This window comes from Betta splendens, chromosome 9 (assembly GCF_900634795.4).
Source record: "Betta splendens chromosome 9, fBetSpl5.4, whole genome shotgun sequence".
In the NCBI taxonomy this organism is placed as follows: Eukaryota; Metazoa; Chordata; class Actinopteri; order Anabantiformes; family Osphronemidae; genus Betta; species Betta splendens.
Genome location: NC_040889.2, coordinates 22,779,884 through 22,803,393, shown reverse-complemented (window position 1 = coordinate 22,803,393; position 23,510 = coordinate 22,779,884). Strand labels below are relative to the sequence as shown.

Sequence of the window (23,510 nt, the reverse complement as noted above, 5' to 3'; positions counted from 1 at the left end):
AACAAAACCTGCACAAAAATGTTGAGTTGTTCCCCTTTTGTGCAATTGTTTAGTCATTCAAATTCAAACTGATTGGTAAAAAGTGGCATCTTTATTCATTTTACAATCTGACAATGTGAAGTCTACAGCATGGAGGGCAAACAAGTGTAGAACACAGGAAACTGCAGGGACAAGTTGAATATCATTTGTCAAATCTATAGTAAATGTCAAAGTCATAGCTACATATTTGAGGACTCAAATGATTCCGATCTTTTTTTCGCATCACAGCTACCACAGATTTGCTAACAAATAAGTCATATTCTCCTGTATCTGGCATGTAGAAGAGTCCCAACTTAAACATCGCAAAAAACTATGCTGAAGGGTAAAAATTTCCCACATCTAAAACAAAATAGTTCAATATGAAAAAAATGTAGCTTACATTCTGCAGCTTGCACAGAGTAGTAATGTCATACAACTGCATGTGAAGCCCCACACATGCTGACATGTCTATGTACACATACACACACATACACAATGGACAGTTTTAAACCACACAAACATATCAAAAACAAAACCCATCAAAAAAAAAAAAAAAAAAAAAAATCAAAAAAAAAAAATGGGTGTTTATTTTGTCAGGAGAATGAAGAATATTTCTGACAGATGTGTTAGGGAAAAAAAGCAAAGTTTATCAGGTAAATTAATGGTTTACACTCTTATAAATCTACATTTTCTTTTATGCACAGGAATGTTGGACAATTCTTTCATTAAAAAATACAAAAATAAAATTAAAAAAAGAAAGACACCCACAATCCAGAATAAGAGTCTGAAGGGGATGTGTTGGACAAGGGCAGAAAGGCTGAGGGGAAAGGGGCATTGTGAATCTGCGTCAATCAGAGTCTCCTGGGTCTACAGACAATGACCAGAGTACTGCTTCACACTGAAATAAAGAGTGGAAAAATAAATAAAAAACAAAACAAAGAAAAATGCAATGTCCAACTTATTGACAGTGTAAATACATAGCTACACAACTGTGGGAGCACAAAATCATATGAAGAGAGCAGGTAAGACAGGAGACAGAGGAGAGGAGGGAGCAATAGCCATTGATGATTGAAAGACAGCGAAGAAGAGGAGAAAAAAGGGGTGTGGTTAGTCCCTGTGTCCAAGCAGGTGCAAAACACTGAAGAGGAAGGAAAGGAAGGAAGAAAGAAAGAGGGAGTGAGGGGTTAGTTACCATGGCAACACTACACTACTCATGAGACAGCAGCAGCAGGTCTGCAGCTGTATTAGCATTCGGGCTAAGCTCGGACAGCATCAACAAGGAAGTAGTGTGTATGATACGTGCCTACTGGTTGCCAAGGGAGACAGAAGAGAAGGAGCCCATGCTATTTGGCAGACTGTGATTTGTTGTCGGTTGATCTAACTAAAAACAACAAAATCACTAGTCTTCCACACAGCAGCAGCCAGGGAAGAATCAATCCACTCCCTGCTTGACAGTGAAACGGCTTAGATGGAAAATAGACTTTTTTCGTAATTCCCCTCTACTAATAATAATATCAAATGGACAAATGTGACAGGCATAGAAACATGTCAATCACACTGGCAGTTTTAAAAGTGTTACACAATATGTACAATTATCCAGTTTGCCTACTCCTTCACAGCCATTTCATGTTAAGAGGAAGGTTTGTAGCAACTAGTTGCAGGTTGCATGGAAAGAAAGGAAGGGGTTAGTGAAGAAGAGACTGCAGGCAACAGAAACGCATAACAGAACCCAATTAAAAGTATGTTAACTAACATCACGATGCAGCTATGGAAAAACATGTAAGTATTAATCTATATTCTTGCAGTAGATTGAAATACAGAATAGTTTTATTATATTAACCTCAACTTTGATGTGTTTCACTAAGGCTTTCAAAAGACTTTAGTGGCATTAAATGGTTACACTGAAATACTAAAATAGAAAAATTCAAAATCCTAAGACTTTCAGTTAGTAAAACATTGAGGCCATTATCCACTTGCCTGTTCTGTAGAAGGTATTGAGCATTCTGGATCTGATCTTGGGTCCCGGTTATAGTGATAATTCTGTCCTCAGAACCCTCCAGAGGCTCATCAATCTTGATGGAGGCTCCAGACTCATGACGGATCTGTTTGATCCGCTGGCCTCCCTTACCAATGATTGAACCGGCCAGCTGCCGGTGAATGAGAGGGTGAAAAAAAGAGCAGAAATATTTGATGTACTGGAAATGTATGTGCTTATCTTCAAAATATTGAGAAGATTAAATCAATTAAGGGCTAAAAGCTTGTGTGACATGACTTTAACACAATGCTTCATAATTGTTAACACATTTTACTGAAGGACCACCATAACTGCATTTTTGGTGAATGTTGAAAAGGGTGGGGAACAGAATGAGTTACTGGTACGCCCAACAAAATTTATACCAGCAAGGTCACTCCAAAACATATGGATATCAAAATAGAGAGATGACAACGTCAGGTCATACACTCACATCTTTAGGAATCGTTACTTGTGTGGTGATGACAGGGCCACCCAAGTCATTATAGGATCCACGTCCACCTGATGATGACACAGGGGAAACCAGTGGTGATGAGTAAAACCAGATGGTCAAGTACGTAGACCAGTCAATGCTTAGCTACCAACATTATAGCACACCGCTCAACAATTCTTCTAAATAGTACTGATCAATACCCAAACCTGAGTTGACTTACCTGACTGGTAGCTATCCCAGGAGGAACTGTTTTCTGTTATTGGGGAAAAAGGGTACTCAATGGGTACTCAATACAGATATATTTCAATATTTTGAAAGGATTTGAATATACAAATACATTTTAAGACAACGATGTAGAAAATACATTTAGACAAAATGCTTGATAGTCATATGCTGATGGTAATTGCCTCTACTTAAACGCACACAAACACATTCACAGCCCTGAAAACAAACTCAAATGACACAAAATACATTAGGCTTTGAACTTACCATATCCTCCCCCGCTCTATAGAAAACAAACAGAAACAGAGATGAGTTACATATGTAACAACGGATTCCTTTCATCGTTTTACACATCCCAGGTGAACGGAGAGACGGTTGCAAGTACAATTGTATGGATGATGCAGCAGCCTTGTCCATAGAGTGGATTCAACTAAAAGCCACCCAGTTCTCATCCATAAACCAGACTCCTCCTCCTCCATCCCTCCCTCTTTCCCATCTCTCCTTGCATCTCCATCAGCCCCTATTTTCACCTGCTATTCAGCTGCTGCTGTCACCAAGGCAACAAGCAATTCAAAAAGCTGTTGCTGAGCAACGGCAGGCAGTATCCTGCCAGCTCTCAGGGAGAGAGGGAGAGAGAGAGAGACCTTCTAGTCTGTCAACAAAGCGTTATTGTTGCCTAGCAACGAACCATGGCCACCCCCACCCCCAACATCCTCCCTCTCTTGGAGGAAAAACAGACTGGCCGTGAAAAGTACACAGTAAGAGGGCAATTATAGCTGATTATTATGGGGTGTCTCTAGCTGTGGTGATTACGGTCATTTGGTAGGATGCTTACACCATGCCAAAACTAGCTTGGATGCATGGCCAGGACTCAGATGAATGTGCACACACACGTGGCACATGTGGACAGTTATGTTTATATTACCCCCCCACCCAAAAATAAAATAAATAAAATTAGCACAACAGCAACACAGTCAAATGATACGGTCTAGAGCTGGACCCAACGACTAGGCAGCTCAAGGACACTGTTGCCCAATATGATGGTAGTATCACTGTTGAATGCGTTTAGAAAAGGGTCACTAACCATGTTATCGCTATAGCGATCCGGTCTGCCTCTTCTGTCACTGATGACGAAAGAGTGCCATTGAGGGAGGGAGATGGGTGGAGGGGCAAAGAGAAGGAGAGAAGATATGGGTGGGGGTGGGAAGAAATAGAAAATGTTTAGGAAAAAAAATCTTGACAACATTCCAAAGAAAATTTCTGGTCTAGGTCAAACTGCACACACACGCTGAGCAAGATTACAGTATAAACACATTTCCTCTCAGCCATCTTCCCACACAGTAACAGGAACAGCTCTGACAGTGTTATGGTGAGAGGAGTGACAGGTGGTGGTGGTGATGATCAGAGCCAAGGGCTGCTGCTCCCCCTTCCCCAAAACTGAGCTCAAATAAAATAACCGATAGTAGAAATGGGGATTTAATTTCACTGTTCCCAAAGAACAATGTGTTGTCAAACTACAGCCTTAGCATAACACACGCTGCATTAGCCAGACACCGTCGTAAGCCATGAAATCAACATATTAGAACAAGTATCTGCAAAAATGATCAGTCTTATTTGCAGCCAATTCTATTACAATTATAGAGATGTTGACGGGTAATGGTAACCAACGCATGGTCATTATTCTGTTCTGCTATAGTATTATTTTATGCTTTCAATATTGTACAAGAAATGAAATTTAAACCAACACATACAGTTTACAAAAAGCTGTAAAATTGACAGACGGTGTTCACTGTAAATTAGACCTGCATATGTACCCTGCAGCTCCTGCTCAGCTCAACAAAAACACCACCACAAATGCTTTCTCCCATCCCCAGCAGGGTTCAGAAAACAGAGGGAGTAAATGGAAGATAGGATGGGTTATTAATTCAGGGAAGAACATGTTATACAGCATTATTGCAGTTCCCCATAAACAAGTATGAACAGGTCAATGCAGATTGGGTTACAAGGACCTGTGATGCTTAGAACACTACAGGTAAAAAAAATCTGTAAAACATAGGATGCCAGTAAGTAGTTAATATTAAGGGTTAAGGATATTACAAGACCAAAGGTATATATTTATCAACTTTGATAATGCATGGGCAACCAGGGATAGGCACAAATAGCATCAATAAATTGGGAAAATGCAGGGACACCTTAACACAACACTTTTGCAAACATGATGTCAAAATTCCCCTGCTACACTAAATTATGACAATTAAGCAGAAATTTGGTGACAGAAACTTACTTTGACCTCTCATCTGAGCCGCGGTACGAGTCATAGTAACGGTCATCTCTGTGGGCAAGATGGAGATGGGAAAAGACACAAACACACCCACACATACACTGATGAGCACATAAAATTAATGGAATGATTAACATGAATATAAATGTATTCAAAAAGGTGCAGAGTATGAAACAGTATGAAAATCTCATTTTTTGCTATTACAGTATGTAAAACAAATCTGAAACATTTAAATGCACCTGTAAAAGGATTAAGATTTGTACATGGAAGTGTTGGGGCGGGGGGAGCTTGTGCTTTACATAAAACTCTGGGTCTGAACTGAAGCAGTTAGATCCAAAAAAATTAAAGTCAAGAAGGTTTAAAATAAGTAAAAAGAACTTCACACTGATGGGTGCAATCATTTTCATGCCTATACTAAAAGTAAATAATTAAACAAACTCAGGATTTCTTGCAGTAGGTCTCAAATGTCTGAATAAATTAAAAAAAGCAGACGAATTTCTGTCCATGTCTTACCCTCCTCTGTGTGGGTGGCCCATGGGCATGTTGCGAACACGGGAGCTTCCCCTGCCAACCCTACTTGGGTGAGGTGGAGGAGGCCCTCGGCGGGGGCTCATCTCGTCGTAGTCTCGACGAGAGGGGGGCATGGGTCCTCGTACCCCTCTGCTAGAGGGCATTCGATCAAACGCACGGTCTCCACCGCTAGATCTGCTACCACGCATGGGGAAGCCTCCCATAAGCCTGCGGCTGCTCCCCCTCTCTTCGAACATCATTGTGAACCCACCATATTCATATGTTTCATCATAGAAGTTGGGGTCGTATGGTTGTGCACGTCCCTTTATGGGAGCCTAAAAGAGAAAGACAAAAAAGATCCAATGACAATGCAGCATTTTAGCCAAAAGAGCAGAACACTTAATATCATACAGTTGACCATAATCACAATCTCTCTTCATTTTAAAAATGTACAGCTAGGCTACAAATAGCCAGTCTAACCCACATCATCGTAGGCTATATTATGACATAAGGAAAATATTATATCCAGCAGTTTTCAGAACAATGAAAGCAGAGCTGACTGACCCATCTCACCACATTGTGATTTCAGCAAAATAGCTTTTGTAAAACAAACCTGAAACCAGTTTGATTCTGAACGGTCAATGATTGAAATTATATCGATTGTGCTAACTTAAAGATGGTCTGTTCAAACTTAAATAACTAATAATTTCATAATTGTTTTTATTTACTAATGTATTTGTAATATATTGTGTACGTACTAATGATAGGAAGTTGTTAATACCAAATTAAAAAGGGACAAGAAACAAAATTCTTAACAACTCCGAGAAGATTCTTACTTCAGAGATCAGCTCCAGCATAGTTTTGATACATTCCACCACCCTTTCGGTTTTACCGCCAACCAGCACCACCCGGTCTGTCGACTGAGGACAACACTCCTGAAACAGCTTGATGCTGGTCTTTGTGTTCTGGAGACACGAACACACAAAAGCAAGAAAACACACAAACAAACAGAGAACAAACAAACAAACAAATAAATAAGGGAAAGTTACCACAGTAAAAATAAACTCTCATGAAATCACAATTATGTAATTTTCTGTGTATTTCCACGTTTTGAAGTTACAATGTTCCAGGACACAGAGCCAGGAATACAGAATAATGAAAGGCAGTTTGAGACCAAACAAACAAATTATTATTAGAAAAATAAGCCACGTTAATAACAAAGCTGGGTTTAATCTTAACCGTACATGTATTTTTTTCAAAAATTAAAAGATGGCATTTCAAAAGATGGTTTAAGAATTAATGCTATAAATAGTTTTATTTCTAGGCTTTAATGGTTTTAACAAATCAGGTAGTGTTGTGTGCAAATCACACACTCCGATCTCATGCATCACGTACCTCCCGGAGCTCCTTGATCTTGGCTCCCTTCACCCCAATGATCGAGCCTGCCAGGCTCTGGTGGATGAGCAGGCGCAGCTCACAGTCAAAATCCATGCCATTGTATTGCTGGTACTGGGGGTGGGAAGTACAATATAAGATATTAGACAGGTTCAATCCAGTTTAACCTAGCCAAATCACTTACTGGCTGGAGTAATCCAACCTAAAAGTTTCAAATCTAGCAGCACAAAAAACTAAAGCAAGCACAGTAACATTAATTTGAACTAATGTACATCCCTGCAAGGCCAAGGACATTAACAAATGTTAACATTCACTAAGTTCTCACTTCTAAATAACTGCTTTAGTTTGTAGTGTCTGACCGTACAGAAAGAGAAAGAAAATAAGTTCAAAATGTTCGCACCTCTTCCAGGGTTGGGATAATCTTGAGCAAGATTTCTCCAACTGTCTCAATGTCGGCACTGATGCTTAGGATGCTTCAAATTTCACCCACCAATTACAGGGCAAAGGACAGCCACACACAAAAGGTGGGGTTGAGGGTGCCAGCAAAACACCCAGGAGGGAAGGAACAACATTTAGATGAGAGAATTCATAATATATTATTTGCCACAGAAAAAAACAAATTCTTTATGAACTCTATTGAGACTAAAGTAATGTCTATTACCAGTGTTTGAAGGATTCTACACATTAGGCTACCGAAATTTAAAAACTTTAACTAACAAAAAGCTGGTACCCAGTGCAATGAAATGAAAACTGTTTTGTCCAGAGAAAAAAAAGAAAGGAAAGAGACAAATAAAAAAGGGACCCAAAGAAAGGTGACTGCAATTGGTGACCATTGAAGGGGCAAGACGGGGAGGGTGAAGTCTGAGGATCTGGAAGAAAGAAGCACCAATAGTGCTGGAAAGAATTCTAAAGTCCTAAAGCAGAGTTTGGTGGATGCACACCACAAAGACATTAACTGCAATTTTATCATTTTCAAATCACACTATGAAAAACGTATTGTGACTTTGGCCAGCAAATTTTTAATGTGATTTTGTTGTCTGCACCCACCTAGTGACTTAAAATAAACAATGCATTTACCAATCAAAGAACTTAAGCACAGTTTGTACATGGAAGCAAAATGGCAGACAGCTGAATAACAGATTAGATTATACCATGGAAAATGAAGTTTTCAACCAGTGGAGCTGATGCTTTTTGAAAGATGGGAGAAGCAATATATGACAGGTGGCAAGGAGAGCTACGGCCTCTACTTTCAATAGCTCCGATATTTAATAATTAAGTTCAGCTGAAGCAGAAGTTAAGAAAGGAAAATGCACAGAAAAACACCTGAAGCCTGGCTTTCCTTTTTGCATTTCAGATTGGGTGTATGTAAATAGCTTTGGATGGATAATCTGAATATTTAAATACAATAAGTATGTTCATTGAGGAAAGAATGGGATGGTGCAAGAAGCAGGTGGGCTTATTAAACTAAAAAACTAACAAAAAAACACCAGTATATCCACTCTGAGGGGGGAGGGAAGTGAAAATGCTCAAGGTAAAGAAGATAATCACCAATGGAAAAAAACAAAACCACAAACATATTGCACAGATTATAGCAGAGATTTAAAAAGACAGCTGCAGACTGTTGGAAAAACACCAGCCTAAGTTTCAATGTTGGCAAGAGTTTAAAAAAACATTAAAAAGGATGTTGACATGGCAGCTACAGGTTTATTAGGCAGATTTGGATATAAATGCATTAATGCATTTTAACTCAGGCTAAAATACTGTGACAACAGGTATGTTAAATACAGTGACTTGACAGAGGCAGGACTATTTAATATTCATTCCTTCTTTTTGTTTGACCTGTAGTCTGGCAGTGAGAGGGAGGAGCTTAGGGACATACCGCTCAGGCCCACTGCTGTCTGGGACTGACACACTGGCATTGTACTGGGCGTGGCATGGACAGGGGCCAGGGCCATTCGAACACAGATGTCAATCAAGTAAGGCGCCCATTTAGGGACAGGGCACGATAATGGGCAGGGCCAACCAGGGTGTCAGGTGGGCGGGCGCAGGAGGGGCCATCCAGAACATGGGCAACAGAGGAGGAAGTGGGCAAAAAAGTCAACAGTAAAATAATAAACAAGGGAGAGGGAAGAGGGAAGAGGAATACATTTTTAATATACAGGCTCTACACCGTTCAAATGTGACTTTAATGTGATTCTCTCAGAGATTGGATTGTCAAAGAGAGAAAAGGAGAAAAGGTGACATTGGAAAACGGGTAATGGCATATTAAGAACATGAAAAGTTCAGTTTTTGGGATTAGACCAAGACAGTGAAAAAGAGTGGAACAAATTTGGAAGGCTACAGAAAGAGGCAATGGCTTTAATGAATTAGGAACTGGCTTGGTTGCTTTAACACTTGTAAACTAGTTGGCGCTGCAGGTGAACTCTTAAACACCACACTGTGCTCATATTTTCAAATTAACAAGAGCAATCACAATGGCACTTTTACAATCAATTACCATCATGGAGAATCAAATGGACACTAAATTAGACTTTTTTGCCTAGGGTCACTATATCTGAGGCAATCACATGATGTTCATGTGAGGAGAAGAATGATAAAAACAACCTGAAGGGTTTATTAGAAGATCTCATGAGAAGAAGGGTGATATCAAAACATGCATAAGCTGACCTTATCTCTAAAAATAAAAAAAGAAAAACTATTGCCAAATATCAGAACATGTGTTATATCAGTTATCCGGGAAGAATGGTCTATTGAGGAGGCTGGGTAATTAAAAAGACTGAAAACCAGGAGGGAAAAAAATCAAGACTATAAAACAAAGAAAAAATAAAGGTTCAGTTTGAATAGAATAGATATACTCACATCTGTACGGAGGGCTTTGATGTTTTTTCCACCCTTCCCAATTACAGCTCCTGCATTCTAAGAACACAAAATATAAGCCAAAACAAGAGGTTATTCAAAAAATGTACTATAGTACTGCAGTTACCAAATGTAACAGAGTATTTCTAGTATAACAGCTGCACAAACTAAACCACAAATTAATTATTCAAAAATATGATGAATTGTAAGCATGGCACAAAAAAACAAAGCCAAGACTACCAGAAAGCAAAGCAAATAAGAAAAAAATTTAATAAGAGTTCAACATAAAACGTGCAATGAAAGGAGAGTTGATTTACTTTGCTCTGCAGGAGGATGCGAAGCTCAACCATCTCATCTGAGTTCCTGGAGCGCTTGAATGATTTCTGCTCATCTGCATCCTCAGCAGGGCGCTTACCTGGCGTAAGAAGATAAAAACACACTGACAAACCTGCATACATAGTTTACTGAAATACTAAGTAATTACAATATCACCGCATCCAATGGTGCATAGAACTATGAGAGTGATATTTAGAATGTCAATTTCCGTTCATGATTTAGAAGATTCAGATAAAAATATAGCAGTTTATAAATAGCTTTGAGAAAAAAAATTGACTGGTGAAAATCTACATCATAGGTTTCATAATAGGTACATCAAGAACCTCAAAGTGGCCAATTTCTAAAAAGGTGCCTCCCAAATATTCAAACACTGAATAATAAGCTACTGCAAGCCAATTTATTTTTCTCGCAACATAATAGACACAGACATTTCAGTAGTTCGGTTATATACCGTTAGTCTCTGTGTTGCTGAACGAAGTCTCTTCTTGCTGTTCAGTGTCGGTGTCCATGGTCTCCTGGTAGTGGAAGATGTGTGGTAGGCACCCCGGTTTAGGGAACAGTCAACGGCAGCAGCAGCACAAAGACCGAAGCAAAAAGCTGGCTCCTGTGAGCTGGAGCACTCTGTCGGCATTGTAAAAGCGAAAAAAGGAGATTAAACATTTTCAGCTTGTGGGCTGGAGATCCGGTTATTCAAGCACCCGGGTTGGAAAAACTGGCAGAGCAGCGGCACTCACCGATATTTATTATGGAAGAAGGGCGTGTTGATAGGCGGAACTAAGTAAGCAAGAACCAAACAGCTGCTGCAACCTGTCGGAGAGAGATAGACTAGATGAAATACTTATTCTAAAAAAAAAAAAATCAATGCGTTTAAATCCCACACATTCTCATCGCCATATCTCGCAAATGCTACAGCCGCGCTGCTTGAGCTTTAACAATAAGCGTCGACTGTGTCCACGAGCATCAGTGTGGGATTATTAAAATCAGCCACTCTAATAATCGTTAAATCGTAGATATGATAGAGTTAAGGAGGGTGAAGTAAACAGGCGTTTTACAGTGTTTCGTGACAAATGAAGTGTGCGACAAAACAATTTAACCAGTCAGTAATGAATTTTGAGATAACAAACGTTGAAGTAATTGTACGTAATGTTGTATGTAATGTAACATTTACTAATACTTTATGAAAAAAATACAATTAATTATGTAATTATTATGCAACTCACGAAACTGAAAGTTAGCGAGAACCTCGCGACCACGGGGTAGAGATAGTTGTGTAATTAGTGCGGTTAACGTTAGCTACAGCGCTAACTAGTTAGCCTAAAAGTGTTAGCTTCTGCGTGTAGGTGGGTTTCAGTTAGTTATTTTTACCACACTGGGTTTTCCACACAATATATTAGTTTTTAACGATGCACTTAATCGCGAGGTAGGGCTATAACACAGGTGTTGATAAAATACAACAAATCTGCCAATACAAAAGACGCGATCAAGCTAACGGCTAAGTAATTTCGCCATGTTGCCATGATCCCGGTCGAGATGAGCTACCTAGGCCAGTTATTAGATCGCGTTCACCAGACGCTTCAAAGCAATGCCGTGACTGCTAAATACGTGCTATACATAATATGGTTGCCTGTAAACCACATTAAATACAACGTACACAATAAAAAAATGATATTATCCCGAAACACGAACCTTCAGTGCAACACCTTGTTCACCCCTTCCTTCTCCACCGAACCTGGAAATGGACGCGTTGACTAGGAGTGTCCTGATTGGCCGAGTAGAAAGCTAATCATAGAGTCGAGAGTTGCAATTGGCTGTAGAATGTGTCAGTTAGATCCGTAAAGGCGGTTTCGTGTCAAAATGGAATATCGTTCTTCCGGATGCGCATACAACCTACATTTTCGAGGTTTTCTGCTTTAACGTACGAGCTACTTATTTTTGATATGTGTTTTTATTAGGACTTCAACTGCTGAGTTTTCATTGTTACGTTTAATAACGGAAGTTGCATATATACATAATTTGTAAGGACACGTCTAAGATAGTCAACTTTCGCGCCTTGACAGAACTCCATGGAGGGCACTGCCTCCATGCTTGTCAGGTAACGTTAAAAACACAAATACTCTTAAGATCACTTGGTAAAGCTAATGCTGTTTTTTGACTTTTTATTTTTCTGGCTCATATTGTTTTTGCATGCAGTTCTCACACAATCTGTCTCTCTTGTCTCATTCATAATATCCAGATCAGCAAAGGAAAATAGCAGAAAAAGGCCTGAGTGAAATACAAAGAGAACATGGGCCCTGAGATCCGGACGGTGGTACGTAGCACCCAAACTTGGCTGCAGTCGACCTGGCACATCCACGTGCCATTTGCTTGGTTGGAAGCCTGTGTGGACTGGCTGCAGGAAGAGGCAGGGGGAGCAGGTCATCTGTCACAGCAGCAAATCAACCAGCAGGTACGCATGATGTAGCTGCAAATAAACGCAAATAGATATTTAATATGAAATAAATTTTTGTGGTTATTTGTCACTTCTTGCATGTGTCCTGTGTCACATGCCCTAATTTCACAATTCCTGATTAATGGTCAGTCAGATCAGCTTCGCAGGCAACTGAATTTTGAAGGTTATTTTACCTACAGTATATGTTACTGATAATATTTTAAACCAATTAATTCATTTAACATAGAAAAATGTAGGTTAAAATATAGGTTCAGTATCAGAAACATGGGGGGTTATTGTTTTTTCTCTGTTAATCTCAAGGCATTTTGTACACACTCTGACTCACTATGCAAATATTTTCAAAAGCTACACAAATCCCCACAAATCCACTGTGCCAAAAATCAGCACAACTTACTGAATACTGGAGCAGACGAATAACAAGTGGCCAAGATCATGCACATCTCTACTGCTGTCAGAAGCAGATTACGCTACGGTAGATGATGATCAGCAAAAGTGGGGGATTGAGGAGTGAACGGACGCCTCCTGGTCTGACAAATCCTAGTTTCTTCAGCAACATGCAGGGCAGCATTTTTGTGTAAACAGCATGAATTCATTCTGCCTGGTGTCATCTGTACCAGCTGGTAGTGGCGTCATGTGGGGTATGTTTTCCTGCACCAACGCATCGTTTGTGCGCCACATTGTACCTAAATATTGTTCCGGAACTGCTGTGTTTCTCTGTGGTTTAAAGTTGTGTTTTTTATAATTTGTGAACGCACATATCAAAAGTTAACGACATAAGTGACATGCATGGTCTGTAGACGTGATCCATCAGAGCATATTTTTATTAATACAAACAAATATGTGCATATAATGAGTATGAGACCAAAATCTCTGGGGAATTCATAACACTACTGAGTAACTGCGTGTGAAAATCTGTGACGTTTGTGTTTGTTGAATCATTCCATTGAGTACAGAGTTTTCTAATTCTGAAATTTTACTGCATCATAATTTGATTCATACAGTGCAAATAAATCTGACAATATCATCTTGTGTGTTGAACAACAAATTTGAAAATTTTTTATAAAATGGGTTTTTCAATAAGTCATAATCTTACCCTAAAACGCCATGTGCTTCATTGCATGACATGAAATGGCAGGCACTGGATCAATGGCTGTTGACCGACCTGAGGGACCTGGACTACCCTGTTCTCCCAGAAGGGCTTGATCAGGCGCAGAAGACTGAACTGAGCGGTATCTTCTGTGTTCAGGTACAGGCATAGTGATCCTGTATTTCATCTCATGTTTGTTACCTTTTAATGTTTGGAACAACACCCTTTGCTAAATTCTAAATTCAGAACTAAGTTTTGCCTTTACCCAAGATGCATGTACCAGTCTACTGTATGTAGGGAAAATATATTTTCAATAAACCAGTCACTTCTGCACCTTTGATGTGCTGTGTTATAATTTTAATACCAACAATAAACAAAATGCGACAAATCATCTCACCACAAGCTATTACAGTTCTAAGGGTGTTCAGCATTTTTTTAGAGAAGCAATCATTATTGTACAATCATCACCACTGGAATACAGTTTTCCTGTTTATGATAAATTGAAACACAGTTGTAAAGCTTGAGAAGGTGCTTAAATACAGTATGTGTTGGTTCCAAACCGTACAATATTGACGGGAGCCACAGGATGTACAGTATGTCTAAAGGTTAGCAATATAGTAAAATGAGGTAATGCATATCCTGGAATATCCATTTCTGCTTCAGGTTGACTCTTTAATGGACATCAGTCAGCCAGCATACGGCCAGCTGCAGAAGTGGAAAGGCACAGACTGTACCAATGATGAAGTGTCCGCTGTCACACAGACCACCCAGAGGTCCTGGGAAGCAAGGCCAACCCGGATGCTGCTTCTGCAGGTTAAAGACATTTAGATAATGAAACCGGAAAGGAAAAAATCCAACTGGCAAATACAAAAAAACTATCAGTCGTCAGGGTGTAAAGTAGCACAATATTATTATAATAAAAATAATAATAGAGGCACTTGTATAATGGTAACTCATCAGTAAAAGAAATGTTTGGCATTTGACATGAACTGCTTTTGACTGCAGCCTGTTTGATAGTATGCTATATAATGTTTGGTTTTTTACAGCCGTACTCAATCAGTTGCTCTCTCTAATGTATGGGCCAACTTTGTTATTGTGTGGGTATTTTTGAAGAAAATAACGAAGACTTCTGCTTCTCTGTCTAAGTGAATCAGAGTGGACTAGCGCCAAGTATTACCGAGGGTATATGAAAGAGCAAATTGCTGGAACATAAGGCACAGACTGTAATTTTCTCTTTAAGTAGTACAGTTGTCACTGCGCTATGGTTTCTCAAGAATAGTGCCGGTGTTGCTTAGAAACGTTGCATTGGTTTCTTTTTCAGTTTTTCTGGCTCAGACGTAGGCCCTGCAGTTCTAGGAGTCATGGGATGCGGAAACCGACTACAGTTCAAATACACCTGCAATCACTGTCAAATAAAATAAAGCTGTTGTTGCTAAAACACATTATCTCTTGTACAGGTGACAGATGGCGTCCAAAACCTAAAGGCCATGGAGTATCGGCCTATCCCTGTCCTCAACACTGCACTCAGGTTAGGGATAATATAAAACTTAGGCCTTCCAACATTTATTTAAGAAGCACAACTTTTCAGGCATGCTGCTAGTTATGGGACATTGTTGTTTTAGGCCTGGAGTAAAGATACAATTGCAAGGTCAGATGGTTTGCAGACTTGGGGTGCTGTTGTTGGGGCCATGTAACATCAAGATCTTAGGGGGTGAAGTGGAAGACCTGATAGACAGAAACCATCAGGTGAACCACAACTGTCTGTAGGCAAATCATATTATTTAAGTTCATGGTTAATATAAGTAGCTAAATTACGAGATTTTACTAAACCGCTCTGACAGGGCAGAGTGCTGTGTCGAACTCTGGGACTTCCAGAAGAGGAGCAGCAGCAGCATGAAGAGGAGAGGAGCCTTCCAGCATTGCAGCAAGGTATACGTATCAGAGCGTTACATTTTTGATTATTTCACAAATGTAGATGATGTTGCTTGAATTTTGCATGGACTCAACACTAGTATGTAATCAATTAGCACTGTGAAGACGTTATCTTGATAGGACCTCAAAACCAGTCTCTGGCAGCAACCTGCAAACAAGAAGATTCTTTCTGTTCAACTTCTTTCCTATTACAGAATCAAAGAAGTCCTCTGAGGCTGCAATGGACTGAGCAGCCTTATGTTGGGTTGCAGCAGTAGATAAAGTAGCTGCTGGCTTATATGTGGCAGTGAATGACTGCAAATGATGAAGACAATAATACATAATCTCCTGTTCTCTTTATAGGCAATCAGGATGTGGAGGTCCTTGAGCTGGAAGATGCAGAGTTGTTGGCCAGTCTGGAGGCCCAGGACGTGGTGGAGAGGGTTCAGGCCCCTCCAGTTCAGGACAGTGGCTACAGGACACTCAGCATAAACTCTCTCACGAGAAGCATGTCTGTCAGGAGCGTTGTGTCAGCAACTTCATCCAGGTGGGCGGTTAACAATGACATTTAAATGCTGAACCTCACTGTTGGACCTAAGATTGGAAAATTTTAGTATATTGTTTGTCAAAAGCAGCTTTGTGGTATGTTACGAGAACATTTAATACCACATCCTACACTACACTACTACATTTCCCTCTTGTACAGACTAAAAAATTTGATACAGATAAATGCTGTTTATTCATGTTGTAAATTACCCAATATCAGGCTATAAGGAGAAACAACACTATATATAACTGACTGTCCACCTCATGTTTACCATTACACCCAGAACACTGAACGTAGTTGTGTAGTCACAAACAGTAGTTTATTTAACTCTGGCTGGTGTCTTTCAGAGGTGAATCCTCCCTCCGCTCTAACACAAGTGGTTTCACCCAGAGTGGCAGAGATGGTTCAGTCAAAAGTCATTACCGTGGAAATGAACAAGACCAGACCCAACAAGAAATTCAAGTTCAGAACATGGCAGACCAAGATTTTCCTGATGAAGACTTTGATGATCTTCCGCTGGATGAGTTGGACAGTGTCATTTACCAGGAAAGCACAAATGTAATCCCACAGTCTGGCACCAGTCACAGAAACACACCAGAGAACACCACCAGAATAATGGAAACTCCTGGCAATTTGGACAGAGTAGCAAAAAGTGAGCAGCACACTTCAAAAGGCTTTGGTTCATGTAGCAAATCCACACCCACAATACGTGACAGAGACTATAAGGGCAGCACTAGAGGATCTACAGTGCAGTCAGCTGCATCCACACCCTTTCCCCCTGCAGCTTCAAAGCCATCACATGAATCTGAGTTTGTAACTAATAACGAGGGTGATGTTATGGATGAGGATATGGACTTCTGTACTGAAGAGTTAGACATGTTTGCATTGCAGAGCACTAAAACAGATAATGAGAGGTCACAAAGCGCTGTGCAGGGGCAAAGCTTCTCCCCAACAGCCAGAGAAGCAGACAGCACTGTCCCTGCCGTCACGCTGACCTCTCCACCTTTTACATACTTATGCCTGCTAGAGGATCTGATGTCCAAACCACACCCCCACACCACGGAGATTCACGTCAAAGCGTTCATCGTGACTCTCTTGGGCAAACTGAGCAGCAACAACGGCGTTTGGCGGGTCTGTGCTACGATTTCTGATGGAACGGGCTACTTGGATGTGGAGTTATCCGATAAGGTTTTGACGAGCCTGCTCGGCTTCTCCGTGGCTGAGAAGGGGCTTATGAAGCGTGATCCAGCCCGGAGAGGTGAGCTGGAAGCTGGGATGAGGCGGTGTCAGGAACAGCTGGTGGATATGTGCTGCGTTATGACCATTGTGGTTGAACCGGTGGGTAAGAAAGCTGTGGTGACCAAGGCTGAACCCATCAACGAGAAAGTGCTCCAGGAGTTGGAGCAGAGGGTGAAAGACTCGAGAAAATAAACAGAGGCAACGTGGAGCAATAATGAAAGCAAAGATTTGAATGAGAATTGCCAACAAACTGGGACCAATATAACGTTGAACATCCGCGTTTAATACAAGCCTTCCCTCATGATATTTTTTTTAAAGTGGTGATCAACCTGCTCTTCTGCTTCAGTTGGAGAGCAGAATGTGTGAATAAGATCACCGAGTAGAGTGTGGCAGTGCAACGCATCTGCCATAAGTGATGGGGCATTTTTTATTAGCTTTCAGCTCTTCTGAGTGTTTTTTTTCTCTCCCCTGAATCAATTGCACTGCATCAAGAGCCTGTGTGGTGTTAAGGAGCTAAAGTCACTTCTGTTTAGAAGCCTCGTCTCTGTATTGGATGAACACATACCAAAAATGCAATATTTTCATTTGCATTTCAATGTAGTTTTTTTTAATCTCATTAATAAAATGTCAATTTAAGCTTGCTTCTGATTTTACCTTTTTCTGTTTGTGTTTTATTCCCTCAGAATTAGATAAATAACCAGACAAACCAGAATGCTTGACTGGTGTGTAATAGTTTTATTAAAAGCACCTTTGGGATATGCACAGTTTAAACACATAATGCTAATTAGCCTTGCCATAATATCTGGACTGTAGCTCTCTTTGAGATGAAACATCTCAACCATTTAAATTAATTTGTCTCATCTGCTTTCGTCCTGTATAATGAGCGTGCAGTGTCTCCTGTCTTCAGCGTGATAATGAGCAAAACACGGGTAATTAAAGACACCATGGGGATCGTATGTTGGTGGGTATGTACTGTATGCTTACCTTTTGCTTCTCTTTGTGCCTGGCTGGGAGAGCATATGCATATATGTTGTTGTCTGGCCCTACGGTGTGCTCTTTCATTCAGGTGGCTGGTCTCAGTTCATTAGGCGCTAATCAGGTTGAACATCTAAATCAGGACCCCACTAGGCATGTTGATAGCCTATTATTTGCTAATGAGCTTGGAAACGACGTTGGGGTGGGGGAGGCGAGGAGGCAAAGCTGCGCATAGGGAGGTTCAAGTGAATTAAATATGGGGTGATTGAGTAAATAAAGCGATGGGGGTGTACATCTAAGTGGTATAAGTATGATGTGATGCTGGACGCCACTATACAGAGTGCAGCAATATAGTATTTCAGCTATGATTATGTTGACATGTACTGTACAGATATAAGCCACGCAAGTGATGTGTTGACCTCTATAAATGTGAAACTAGAGTGTTTATCTTGTTTCCTGTTATCTTATTTGATACACGTACACAGGAAACCGAGCAGAGGAGGAAATCAGAGAAAATACTGAGAGATGTCAGCATCTTTTGGGTGAATAAGATGTAAAGTTACCTTCAGACTTAAAAGCCAGTGCTGTTAATGTTAAAACATCCAAAGGTTTGTTGATATTTGATGTTGCACTATTATAACAATGTTATTTGAACAAACTGTACGTTAAATGAAACGATATATAATACGGCGATTAAGATAATTAGGCTGTTCTCTACCTTTGTTATCAACTTTAATGATAAGTGCTTAAAGTGATGCGAGTGTAGATTACAGCCACTAAACGCTCTTATGAGAGCCGCTGTGTATTTACCCAGATTTGGTAACAGCTCTGTTTATTGCTGGTATTCAACACTTATTTTATTGTTGCATTTATCTGCCACTTAATTAATAGGCTGACAGAAAAAAATGCTACGCTGAGGTGGACAGGTGTCACACTAACACTTCACGTTTTACCGCTTGCTGCGTGAGGCTGTGTACCTGTTGACAGGTCCTCCACAACATTAGCACCTCTGGATGGTGGTGGCGGGTGATAATAGTAATACAAATAAAAGGTCTGTTTACCGCAGTAACCAGCGTTGTAATATTTCACTATATGTTGTCTGTGAAGTGGTTCTACTTATAAATCATTTAACAGCAAATACAGAGGACATTCAGCGTTCTTTGTTTCAGAGGATCTAAAAGTTGTGGCCGTCGCCATTTCCTGGTGGACCTGTTACATGTGCCGTGTGGGTCTGGCATTCTTTGAACGGCTGTGCTGCGCAGATTTGTGAGGAAATTACAATTTTTCAGTCTTTAAAAGTTTGTCATGCAGTGACACACGATGAATGACATATTTCATAAGCAGCATGAGAAAGTGCTTGACTGCCCTAATAGCTTTCCATTTGCAATACTATTTCCTCAATTATGTTGGTCTTCCACTTCTGTCTCAGTCCGGAGCGGTAGCAGGAGATAAAACAAGCTTTTTCATTCCCCCGTGAGTTTGGATGTATCTTTCCAAATTGCAGATAGCAGGCGAGCGGCGGGGACTAAGATGGGAGGGACAGAGCGCACGGGGAGGAGAGCGCGCTGTGCTAATTTCTCTAATTCTAATATACAGCTCTTTGGTCATTTCAAATATCAGTGTAAAAAGTACACGAGCAAACCTAATACCCCTCCTGCTGCAGCAGCTGTAATTTTCTTTGCCCTATTACATTTAGTAATGAAAAACCCACTTAGACAACTCAACCTCTCTTTTAGTCCTCCATCAAAATGAGCAAATGGTTTCTTTTCATGGCAAAAACATACTTCTCCTCGTGTGTGTGCGTACATGCCTGCTTATGGTGGAGGATGTGAATCATTGAAGGAATAGAGAATTAAGAGGAAATTGGACTAAGGAAACAATGGAGTACCGTCCTCCTTTGGGTTCATCTGGGCGGATCGAGGGGATGAGTGTTGTGGTTTGAAAAGGAATGAGAAAGGACCTATTTTGTGTTTATAGCAAAGTTTTCAGGGGCTGACAAAAGTTGTTGCTGTCACTATGTCTGAAAGTGTATCAGTGTGATAATAATTAAGTAAGAATGAAAATAATAATTATTGTAATATAATATAGGTGAGTCAAACGTTTACTTTAGAACATGAATCATGTAAATATACTGTATTTTGTCAGAAGCTCATTTAAAAAAAATCGAGTTGAGCCAAAAATAGTTTGAAGTATAAACAAAACCACAGACACAGCGACATCGATTGTCTCCCATATAAAACTGTAATACACAAATAATTCACTTTAGCAACAGGTCAATTTCTTGTTGTATTCTTTGACAATATATTTTAAAACATTTCTAACATTCAGTTGATGGCAAGTAAGAAAAAAAATGCGGAATCTTACAATTAGGGAGAAAAATTATTCTGGTCTTTGACCTCCTACTGATGCTTCAGGTGAATGATGGTTAACCAGACATAATGGGAAAGCATATTAAAGCTGCTGAGGCAACTCTGAAAGAGTGCAGACAAGCGATTGACAGGCCCACAATACGGCCGGCTTCTTTCTACACTCCACTCTTATACTACCAAGTCATTACTACCATTTGAATACAAGCAGGATGTACTTGAGAAGCAGAACTTAAAAGAAAAGAAAGCAAAGGTACCAGATAAAGAGAAGAATGAGTGATTTTGCTGTGACAAGGAAGAGAATAGTTCGCTCCCCCCACTTGTCCTTTTTTTTCCCCGCGGAGACAAGGCAGCCTGACAAGCTGGCCATTAGGAGGGTAATTTGACAAGCTGTGCAGAGTGCTTTCACTGCACCCTTACACCTCTTGAACATCATGAAGTCTTGTTCTGCACCCTTAAAACTTAATATTAAGAGAATGCACAGGCTGGAAAAGACTACAGAGGACGGCAAATGACAGACCGCGCATCAAGCGTTATGCTCCGCTCAGGTCAACAAGGGTCTTTGAACTCGCTGGCACTCAGTGAGTGAGTGAGCGAGTGAGTGAGTGAGTGAGTGAGTGAGTGAGTGAGTGAGTGAGTGAGTGAGTGAGTGAGTGAGTGAGTGAGTCCGTCTGCCGGCTTCTCCAGACCTGTAGTACGTCGCCACTGAATTCCTGTTTATGTCTTATTCATAGAGGAGATTATCGCAGGTCTTATTGTGGGTCTGGTCACAGTTGAAGGTGAGGGTTTCACAGTTATGGTGTTAATTGATGTGTATGTTCATCTACTTGTGTGCTTGTTTGTTGACATTCATTTATGAGGCTGGGTATGAAACGGAAAGGTCACCACCAGGAAACCGTTGGGACAAGAAGGAATTAAGGGGAAATGAGATGCACCAGAGGAGATTAGGAGGTGTATGGGTTAAAGGGGGGTGCTTCATCTAGAAGCAGAACATATATAACGAAAAAAACAACAAATGTCTGAAAGGATGTTTCCGGATGTGTTTTGTGCACATTTGCACGGACAGAGAAGTAAAAGCTGAAGTGAGTGACTATCCGACACAGACACACGCACGCAGACTGAAAAGCTGTTTGGCAAATTACTGTGTTGTTGCCGTAGTGATTGGCATATGGGAATAAACCTCCAGCGTTGAGTGTTCTCCCGAAGGCTGTAGGCACACAACATATTGTTACAGGCACCGTCCGGCTTTTACTCCTGAGGTAGCTTCTTCTTAGAGGAGTGTGGCTTTCTCCCTAATCTCTCTGTTAAATTTTTATTATTGATCTGCTGAAACTGAAATTTCTCTTAACAAATGGCACGTTATTGTACCAAATAACATAGATGTGAACACTCCCTGCCGCTATGAAAATACATTTATACTATAACTGTCTCCAAACCACTTATAAATGATTGAATATTGACACTGAAGTGTTCTGGTAAAGACTGATTCATCTCAAGTGTGTTGACATTTTAATTAATCATCCAGAGTCCACATGAACTGTGGTGAACATGAATTGCAGGTGCTTTATCGCGCCGTCCGTCATTTTACTACTAAAACTAAGCTGCTTCAGGTATTTGCACTGATGCTAAGGAGTTGGAGAGGCACTAACGCTGAACCTACTCAACAGTAAGTTTCCCCATGCGCCCCACGGTATTGATCGGAGTTGTAAGTTCTTACATTTAATCAGAAGATTCTCGATGCATCTAAAACACAGAGAGCGCAGAAAGAGAGGGGGAAATTAACTATTGCACTTAGGGGAGAGCAGGGTTATGTTGCCTGCAGAGAACAAAATTCAACAAATAATCAAAATTGGCCATTCATTTATGCACACGCACACACCGGAGAAACAAGTCTTGGATGTCTATGGGGACATTATTAAGTCTTATTAATGGAACTGATCAGAAATGGTCCAGCCGGCTGCTAACGGTTGCCCGGCCATTAGAATGCATTATCACACTCTTGCAAATGTCTTGCCCTGTAAGCATGTTTGTTATTCTATTGAGGCCAATTCTGTCTAATTGTATTTTATTGAGCTTCCATAATGTTAACAATTTTAAGTCTTGCATGTAGTGGATAATTTAGTCAATTTTAACATAGTGGAGTAGTGGTTGGATATTTTCTCCTCTGTTCCTTTTTCCTTGAAATAAGCTGCTGACATAGAGGATGTAAGTAAATATTTGTTCTGGGAAGGAGTTTTGTTTTTTTCCTCCATGTTTCAGTCAGTGTTGAGTGTTGGTTTGTGTAAGTACGGACAAAAATTAAACCTTGGGCCTCAGCACTGTCTTCTGTGGTAGATTAATATTTTTGTTGTGCTAACATTTAATTAATTACAGGCGTAGCCTCGTTTTTCCTGTGTTTATTAGGAGGCATGTTCTCAAAGTAATGTCGAAACGCTCTGCTGTCAAGCTGCTAAATTTCAATCATCCTTTGCTGAAGGAAACTGGGGTGCCTCTCGCTCTCAAATCCAATTTAATAAGCTGCCGTACAACAGCGGCCGGTAAAAAAACGAGTGTAGATAAGAATGGGGAGCAAAGGCTAGCAAGGACAAACAGAAGGAGGACAGGGTCTGGACAAAGCTGAGGCCGGCGGGCGGGAACTGGGTCTTTTCCTGATTAGGCCCAGGAATCAGTGTGTAAAAACTGAACATTAAAAAGAGTTATGATACAGTATGTGCTCAGGTGGTGAGAAAAGGGTAAATGCATCAAACCATTTCTCAAAGAAACGCTTAAAATAGGCTGCAGATATAAATATGGCCAATGCCCTGATATCACATCATCACAACAGGTTATGAAGGTTATTAGGTGACAGGATGC

General features: G+C 40.4%; 2 protein-coding genes across 4 annotated transcripts; one reads left to right on the top strand and one right to left on the bottom strand.

Moving 5' to 3' along the window:
* Positions 1-72: 72 nt before the first annotated feature.
* hnrnpk (heterogeneous nuclear ribonucleoprotein K) lies at positions 73-11,900 on the bottom strand. Of its 3 annotated transcripts, none has more exons than XM_029162583.2 (17): positions 11,770-11,900; positions 10,818-10,890; positions 10,535-10,704; positions 10,065-10,162; positions 9,751-9,807; positions 8,771-8,814; positions 7,292-7,364; positions 6,892-7,005; positions 6,333-6,461; positions 5,500-5,831; positions 4,990-5,037; positions 3,790-3,829; positions 2,973-2,988; positions 2,704-2,736; positions 2,484-2,551; positions 1,996-2,165; positions 73-1,156 (listed from the first exon to the last, which is right to left on the bottom strand). In XM_029162583.2, the coding sequence occupies exons 3-17, from the start codon at positions 10,590-10,592 to the stop codon at positions 1,126-1,128; spliced, it is 1,311 nt and encodes a 436-aa protein (XP_029018416.1). In that variant the 5' UTR covers positions 10,593-10,704; positions 10,818-10,890; positions 11,770-11,900; the 3' UTR covers positions 73-1,125. The 3 variants fall into 3 exon arrangements, with proteins under 3 accessions (XP_029018416.1, XP_029018415.1, XP_055367974.1); XM_029162582.2 differs by having other exon boundaries at positions 73-916; XM_055511999.1 differs by lacking the exon at positions 4,990-5,037 and having other exon boundaries at positions 73-916.
* Positions 11,901-11,909: 9 nt separating this feature from the next.
* On the top strand, positions 11,910-17,957 carry rmi1 (RMI1, RecQ mediated genome instability 1, homolog (S. cerevisiae)). The gene is made up of 9 exons (XM_029162580.3): positions 11,910-12,175; positions 12,317-12,529; positions 13,668-13,778; positions 14,283-14,432; positions 15,077-15,147; positions 15,242-15,365; positions 15,461-15,548; positions 15,894-16,077; positions 16,425-17,957. Exons 2-9 carry the CDS (start codon positions 12,368-12,370, stop codon positions 17,506-17,508), a joined length of 1,974 nt encoding a protein of 657 aa, XP_029018413.1. The 5' UTR covers positions 11,910-12,175; positions 12,317-12,367; the 3' UTR covers positions 17,509-17,957.
* The last annotated feature ends 5,553 nt before the right edge of the window (positions 17,958-23,510 follow it).